The 8099-nt window shown below is 42.0% G+C and overlaps 2 protein-coding genes across 2 annotated transcripts; one reads left to right on the forward strand and one right to left on the reverse strand.

The window, feature by feature from the left end:
• The first annotated feature begins 1632 nt into the window (after window positions 1–1632).
• LOC125514792 lies at window positions 1633–5011 on the forward strand. Its single transcript, XM_048680143.1, has one exon. It carries the CDS (start codon window positions 4297–4299, stop codon window positions 4966–4968), a length of 672 nt encoding a protein of 223 aa, XP_048536100.1. The 5' UTR covers window positions 1633–4296; the 3' UTR covers window positions 4969–5011.
• A 197-nt stretch (window positions 5012–5208) lies between these two features.
• On the reverse strand, window positions 5209–7896 carry LOC125514790 (N-alpha-acetyltransferase 40-like). The gene is made up of 8 exons (XM_048680141.1): window positions 7627–7896; window positions 7114–7216; window positions 6778–6857; window positions 6346–6675; window positions 6073–6146; window positions 5892–5934; window positions 5752–5820; window positions 5209–5456 (listed from the first exon to the last, which is right to left on the reverse strand). The coding sequence occupies exons 1-8, from the start codon at window positions 7693–7695 to the stop codon at window positions 5445–5447; spliced, it is 780 nt and encodes a 259-aa protein (XP_048536098.1). The 5' UTR covers window positions 7696–7896; the 3' UTR covers window positions 5209–5444.
• Window positions 7897–8099: the final 203 nt, after the last annotated feature.

Genomic DNA, 8099 nt, shown 5'->3' on the forward strand with positions numbered 1-8099 from the left:
CTTTTCAAAAAGAAAAATTCCCCTTCTCGAAAAAAAGTTATTGCTAGAAAAAAGATCACTACGCTAGTCATCAACAATTTAATCTTTCATCAGATGGTACATATTTCTATAGTATGGGTCTTTTAGGCGTACTCTAAATGTTCTAACACCCCTACATTGCTACATACGAGGCTGCCAACTATACGACGTGGAGTATGCCACATAAGGTATGTTAGCTGATTCATATTTGAAACAGGTTTCCAACGGTACAGTATTTATGTCATGTAACTATTTTTTAGTCAAAATTAGGATCAAAATTCGAGAGAGCCTTATATATTTGGATGTAGAGATTACATTTTAATTGTACATATCTTTGGACATATAGAATGGCTAAATAAATGAAGGTTTTTTCACATGTAAAAAAAAATCAGATTGCTTACAAATGGTAGAATGCTTGCGAAGTTCAAGTAGGGAGAGAAGTGTACAAAATATTGTTGTGAAAATAAATATAATTAAAATACGATGCATCTAATTCCAACCAATTATGATTGTTAACATTTTACAAGTAACTGCATAGTCTCGGTCTTGTTTGTGGTTTTCAAGTTTACCGTGCAAGCGATATTTCAGTATTGTCCATACTATGCGACATGCCAACCTACCAACTATAGTATAACATCACAATTGTTAGACAATCATGACCATTGTTGTCATTAATTATTACTAGAATATAATAAAATATGCTCAGCACCAACCATAAAAAAATACCGCACAATTATACGATCATTATTTGATAAAATTCTGTTCTTAGCTTTATATCTCTTTTTTTTTGCTTCGGTACTCCTGCGGTGTGCAAGTTCCATGCTTCTGACTATAGCCTAGTGTTAGAACATATTAGATGACAGGGCTATTGTTTCATTGCAACTAGAAGATAATTATGCCTGACACTTATTACAATCCATCCAGTAAACATGCTCAATTTGGATTCAGATTTTTTGTTCGGAAACACCAAGCTAGCAACTACTCCCTCCGTCCCAAAATAAGGTTGAGTCACTTATTTTGGGACGGAGGGAGTATATTCTTGTGTTACACCGTACAGATAAACACAACTATCTAACTCGCAGCAACAGAATATTACTGAGCTTATCATCAACAATTTCATCTTATTACAACGACTTTTTTCATAACACATTGATGGCCATGTTCCTATGATATGGTTTTCCTGTTTAGGCCTTTTGTTGGCAAATTATAAATGATTTAACACTCTCCTATATATAGGCGTAATTTATTTGTGACACATTATCTACTTGGCCAATCAGCTTAACCAACTCTCCTCGAAAATATTTCACATGGAAATGAAAAATCTAGTCTAGGGACGTAATCAAAGTGATCATTAAAATTTCAAGCGAGTCTATGAATATCTGATTGTTCACTTCTAGCTACACTTAATTTGCATATTTCATAGATCGACCGCCCCAAGCAACCATCACAAGGAAGCATAATAAATGAATTTATGAAAGGTTGCATACAAGCATTGGTAAACATGTACTATACTGTAAGTATTGGCCACATTAAGAGGGAGAAAATAGCAATCTGATCATATATATTACGCTTTTGTAACAAAGAAGAAAAAAACTCGTGCAAGTTATCTTTAACAGTATAGTAGTTGTTGCATTAAACCAAACTTGCTCCCCTTTACTCCTTTATAAAAAGGAAGATATTGTGAAGAAGTTATATAGACTGACCATACGAGGATCATACAAAGACCTAATGCGAGTTTTAAGCTTTGTCTCGATATTGGGAGCACATAGTAGCCACATAGAATTTGTAGGCGCGAGAGGCGTGAGGAACATAGCAAACACCACGCCTAGGCATACTTTCAGCTTTAGATTCAGCTTCAGATGGCGTTCCTGCTACATGCGGCTTCTTAGTTGGCACACAAATTAAGCACTACAAGAACACATAGCGCCGTATTTCTGCTGTTCTGAATAGACTTTAGACGCCCAATCATGTTTTTCCTAGGCTCGTTCTATGGAACACATGTTCGGTATGACGGATTGCAGCGCGACGGGTGTGCAACCGTCTGACGGTCTTTACACCCGCTTGCGGCATGTTCGTGATCATGTCATGATGTAAGCACGGCGGGTGCGCAAGCAGTCAACGTCATGCGCTCTGGGTGTCACGTGTGCCTATGAACGCCTTGAGTAGGAGAAGAACTTTAGCTACGTGGCAACCTTCCCTATCCGCCGTGCAGCCGACGAATGGGCTACTATCCACTGTTATTTATATAAATAGTTCGTTTCATGTTTCTTGTGGTTCAGCCAGTTACCAGTTCGCTGTTATACTCATTGATGCTGGATCAAACTACTACCTCTCTCTCAGTTTACAGGGCGTGCGCGTGCCCCTAGGTCGTCAATTTGACCAACCTAATACATGTCATATATTACAAAAAATATATCAATATAAACTACTAGTAGGAGACTTTTGCTCCTAGAAAAGGGCTCTTTTGTTGCATCCAAGTTGCTATGTAATAATATAACTTTTCCCACTATGTCTGAAACTAACCAAGCCTATCACCACTCACCAGCATGCTCGTTGGTTTTATGTTGCGAAACTATCATTTGACTAAATGTTATGTAAAACCAATAGTTATCCTGGAGAAAGTACATGTGTTTCAGGTATGTGAAACAATGAGAAAGTTTGTGGATGCACTGAGCAATGCACCATTGAGAACTTGTTACATGTGAATCTTTTTAGCTATGTGAAACAACTTGTGTACTGGTCTGATGGGGTACACTTCTTTTAACTTTGACCAAGTCTATCCCATGGGGTGGACCATCGTGTTTGTTTCCTTTAAGTGTATCAGCAATAATAGTTTCAGACAAATTCGTTTGAGACCAAATAGCACAGGAAACTGAACATAAGTTTTCAAGTCACCAAAAAAAAACCCCAAAAATTGAAGTCACCAATCCCCGGATGGCACACTTGTTTCCTACGATTTTTCTCGAAATTTGGCTCCAGAAGTTGAACAGGCGGCAAAGAAAACATAACCAACTAAAATGTCCTTGATAGCCCATTTCTGAGTAGCCATTGCTTCTTTTATTTATGTGCTTTTCTTGTCTTGTTCAATGTCTTCACCTTCCCTTTTTGTCTTTTACTTTCCTACTTGGTAGCAATGACTTGTAGTACTTCTGTTCAGAAAGTAGATGGCGCCTACAACAGGTTGAAGCTAACTGACAAATGCATGATGCAACTTCGAAGCCACATTTTAATCCATTCATTGGCTCGGCAAAATCCAAAATCATGCATCACGGCCATCTTCAGACAAGACAGATGCATTAGTTTCCAAACTGCTATGAGTAGAGTCAAATCTTGACCCTCGGTGCGGCCTTAATGATTTACTACGCACAGCAGTGTATTGTTCGTACTGGGAGACATGCCAGCCTGCTATCTACAGCCTAGCGTTACAACATATCAGATAAACCACAGCCATTAATTATTACTAGAAAAAAGATCGCTACCGTGGTCCTCAACAGTTTAATCTTACAACTTTTTATCACATGGTACATGTTTCCATGGTATGGGTCTTTTAGGCATACTCTAAATGTTTGCCAACTATAGTGTGGAGTATTAGATAAGCATGGCCATATGCTTGTTTCTTTTTCCTATACCTTTTACAAATATATATATATATATATATATATATATATAACTATGCTAGTCACTGGCCGTCAAATTTACATTATGCTCCTCCCTTCTGAATCTGGTTCAGGTCTCTTGTTTGCAGCCTCTGAATTCTAGTGTGCTTTGTGTTGTAAAACCTGATGCAGAGATAAATAGACTCATTTCCTTTTCTATCTAGCTTTAAGAAACAAAGGCACTTCTTCGACTCACCATAGCGTCAGCAAGAGGGGTTCTAGCTAAAGAGACGAAATGCACCACAACCGCCAGCGCAAAAGCAATCAGCCGTGGCTTTGGTTGTTGGATGCATATATGAAACAATCACCAGCACCGCAAGAAACAATGGGCTGAGCGTGCTGCTTTGGCACTAGCAGTGGACGCCAAGCGCTTGCACAAGACACTCGTGCACACACAGGCGTTATGGTTCTCATGGCACCGTGCTGCCCCATGCATGCTGAAATTACTTTCTGCTTGCTTTGGCGATGCCAATCTGTACTACGATATTAATTTGCATCCTAAAAATTGCTCCCTATAAATGGTCAGGAGATTGATCACGGTCATCGTCAATATCAGATCTGTAAGACTCGAAAGAGATTTAGTAAGAGTGTGGGCTAGATCTAGAGAGTACAGAGTGAGAGGATGTCGACAAGCAGTGGCAAGCCGCTCCTCGTCGTGATCCGCCGGAGCAAGCTCTCCGTAGGAGATGAGGGCCGCCGCATCTGCACAGAGTTCAAGCAGGCCAAGTACCCCTTCAAGTGGAGAAGGTACATGTGCGCTAGGTGTGGGGTGCTCCGTGAGGAGCACAACGCCTGCAAGAGCAAGCTCTCCGCAGGAGATGGGGGCAAGCACGACACCAGCAAGAGCAAGCTCCCTGCAGGAGATAAGGGTGAGCAATCCACTGACAAGTACAAGCTCTCTGCAGAAGATGAAGGTGAGCGCAGCGCCAACAAGAGTAAGATATCTGCAGGAGAGGAGGGCGAGCGTTTCTGCACCGAGTTCAAGCAGGCCAAGTACCCCTTCAAGTGGAGAAAGTACATGTGTGCCAGGTGCGGGGTGCTCCGTAGCGAGCATGGCGTCAGCAAGGCCAAGGCCAAAGTGGACGACGACACGGAGAATATCAAGGAGGAGGACCTGCCGCCACGCAAGAGGCTCATTCTCAGGTTCAAACGGTCACAGGCCCTTGCTGCTGCTGCTGCTGCCACATCCAGGGAGAAGGAGAACAAGGAGGGGGAGCTAGAGGAAGGGGAGATCAACTGGAGCCCCGGCGCGACGATCGCCAAGGGGAAGAGAGCCCCAAGGAGAAAGCGCTAGGATGCACCGTGAACTGAGCAATGCACCAATTGAGAACTTGTTATATGTGAATCTCTTTAGCTATGTGAAACAACTTGTGTACTGGTCCGATGTTCACTTCTTTAACTTCGACCAAGTCTACCCCATATACATCAGATGTGGTGGACCATCGTGCTTGTTTCCTAAAGTGTATCAGCAAAATAGTTTCAGACAAAACTCATTGATAACATAACCAAATTTGGCTCTAGAAATTAAACAGATAGCCAAAGAAAACATGACCAAACCAAAATTTTGCCATCAAACCTAATTAATGGTAGGTAAATATGGTCAAAGTTGCCAATGGAACAAATATTCACAAGTTTGGTACGGCAAACCTTGGCTCTGAAGATATAAAACCAAACATCCTGTACTACTCCAAATAAATCACAAAAACATGGGCTGTCGCATCCCGCCAGAGCTTGTTATGCAACCACAGTCGTGTTGTGCTCCCCCGTGCATTACTTGCCTTCCTGCACATTACACCGTGATGCACATTCATTAGCTGGGATAAAAAAGTACATATGCAGTAGAAGAGCATCTACTGAATATAGCACAAATTTAATCAGTAGCAGATCACGCAGAGTCCTACTCTACACGTTCATACATCATAGGTTATGTGGACAGTACTAAGTAATTAAAGCTTTAGTGCAAAGCAAAAGAGGAGCCACACAACCAATTCATAACATCAGTGACACGTAGATGGTCGGAATCAGTAACCTTACTAGGTTAACAGTGGATCTACACAATATGGAACATGCTACACACCTCCAATTTGCACTTGGCTTCAGATTCAAATGCCTTGCACAAGATCTCATAGCTTCTATGAATTCCAATCTGTGGAAAATGAAGGAGTCAACATACAAATATCTTGTTCCTGTGGATACTATTTCTTGGTAAAGTAATACCAGTGGATCCACTCGTGATGGCGAGGTACTGGATATTACATATCTGCAAGACAGAATAAGTGAATTAAAATATTGCAATCAAAGTGAATGAGACACCATAAGTAACCAACAACCAGAAGGTACATCCGTTCAGTGCACCCCAGATAAGTTGTTGACATGAAATGCAAATTTACGACTTTACCCCAAATTGTTGTAGAAAGCCATAGCATCTGTATTAGATTTTTGAACTGTTAGCATCACGGCCTCCATTTGGCTCTGCAAGCATACATGTGTTCTGGGTCAATTCTTTTATCATCATTCCAGCTGAGATGTCACCAGAATAGTAATTGGGCAAGGAACAAAAAAAAATGCATTAACCAGAAGACACAGACCACACCATGACACTCTATGTCTTGACATAATATTCTGAAGAACAGAACAATAAACTATCAGGAACTTCAAAAAATCAGATCACCTTGCAAGCTATAAGTTCAATCAACTGCATTAGGAACTTCCCCAGCCCCTTCCCTTGGACAGAAGACTCCAATTGTAGCTCATACACATAAAGAACAGGAACATCCTCTTCAACAACAAATCTGTAGTGTACAAAACCAAGCAAGCGGCCTCCACGGCATGTCACATGTGCACATTCCACCCCTGAATCTTGCTTCATGAAACATTTGGCAATATCACTGTCTGCATATTGGCAGATCAGGATATATCGTGCTTCTGGAGCAACCATTTCCCGGCGCTTAATTTTCTCTTCTGAAGTCCATTCTGATCCATAAGTTCCCTTCATGTTAGCCTAAATTATTGTTTACCAGTGTTACATTCAATAATCATGGGTTACTTGTAAAAAGGTACATACACAAACATCCTAAAGCAGTAGGCAGGTAAGGTATTCAACCTTGAGAAGATTTTGGATGTACTTCCTCATTGGCACTGGAAGCTGATTGCCATGCCCAGACTCCAAGTAGATCGAAAAACCTAAATATAAGAAATACGAGTTCAGCCTGCTATAGTGCAGTTCTCCTCCAGAAAAAGACAATGCTTGGCCCAAAGCAAGAAGTGTTGTCTCGAATACAATTGCTAAGGCCTAATGATGCATTCAATTTTCTTTTGTTGAATTTCTAAAGCTGAATCCAGGAAACACACAGTAGGTGTCCTGAACCCAAATGGTACATTAGTAGCTACTTGTCCTACAGCACAGAAAATTTTCACCAGAGAGACAAATGTAGGTTACCACTTCTCTCGTATTTATGAAAATCCGGGAATTGCGCAAGATGGTCCTTCACAGCTACAGCTTTCCTTATAAGTTCTTTGATGGCCTTCTTCCTCCCCAATATCTATCCAAAAGCATGATATCTGCATGAGCTCCCAGTATACATATAACCTCCATCAGTTCTCCAGCAATGCTGATTCATGGCATGGTTGCTATTTATCACAAAAACAGCTGGATTCAGGGACCAGAGTCACCAGGTGTTCACTGAATCCCTGTGTTGCTGAAGAGTAAAAAAAAAATCTAGGTGTAGGTGATGCAACTTTCAACATGTTTCCGCGGAATCAACACATGGATAATGGGTGTGCTGAACTTGGCGCTACGGCCTCAGCCAGCTCCATCCTACTCGCCAATCTCGAATGCCGGGATTAAACAAATGTCAGCATACAATAGATTTTTGCAATGAAATTGGCCGCAGGGAGCGGAAAGGGGATCGGGGATGCAAGAGGAGGAGGGGAAGGGGAGATGTATGAGTACCTCCTTCCTACTCGGCGGCCTCTCCACGCCGCCGCTGCTCCGAGGCCTCTTGTTCTCCGCCGTCGCCATGGCTGGCCCCTTCCGTTGTCTCGTGGCTGCCGGCTGCAGGAGAGGCGCCGCCGGTGGGCTCAGTGGTTGTACTGTCGGGCCAATGAAAGGATGCTTGCTTCAGCCATGGGCTTTATGGGCCTTTGCGAGTTATTTGAGTCGCGTAGCGCGCACGACGCAACCAAGGCCTTCGGGCCTTTTATGTCTTCTTTTCACCGTCTTGTCTAAAAAAAAGTCTTCACCGTTCAACTCGCGCAGAAATTAGCGAAATCACTAGCTTTTTACAAACGACAAAGCTAAATACCTGCTGACTGGTCATTAGCGACAAGCATGCACGATTCGCCTGACGCACGATCCACGTTCGATCTCCCACACTGGATATATCGCTAGCTATTTTTTTTCGAGGAAGAAAAATAAAGCGCCCG

The sequence above is a fragment of the Triticum urartu genome, chromosome 6, assembly GCF_003073215.2.
Source record: "Triticum urartu cultivar G1812 chromosome 6, Tu2.1, whole genome shotgun sequence".
Classification (NCBI taxonomy): domain Eukaryota; kingdom Viridiplantae; phylum Streptophyta; class Magnoliopsida; order Poales; family Poaceae; genus Triticum; species Triticum urartu.

What these genes read in the sequence shown, in the direction of transcription:
- LOC125514792 (XM_048680143.1), top strand. Translation starts at nt 4,297, where the DNA reads ATGTCGACAAGCAGTGGCAAGCCGCTCCTCGTCGTGATCCGCCGGAGC.
- LOC125514790 (XM_048680141.1), bottom strand. Translation starts at nt 7,695, where the DNA reads ATGGCGACGGCGGAGAACAAGAGGCCTCGGAGCAGCGGCGGCGTGGAG. An exon ending in TCATAAATACGAGAGAAGTG is followed by an intron (nt 6,858 to 7,113) that starts GTAACCTACATT and finishes TCTTATATTTAG; the next exon opens with GTTTTTCGATCTACTTGGAG. An exon ending in CATCACGAGTGGATCCACTG is followed by an intron (nt 5,821 to 5,891) that starts GTATTACTTTAC and finishes CATTTTCCACAG; the next exon opens with ATTGGAATTCATAGAAGCTA.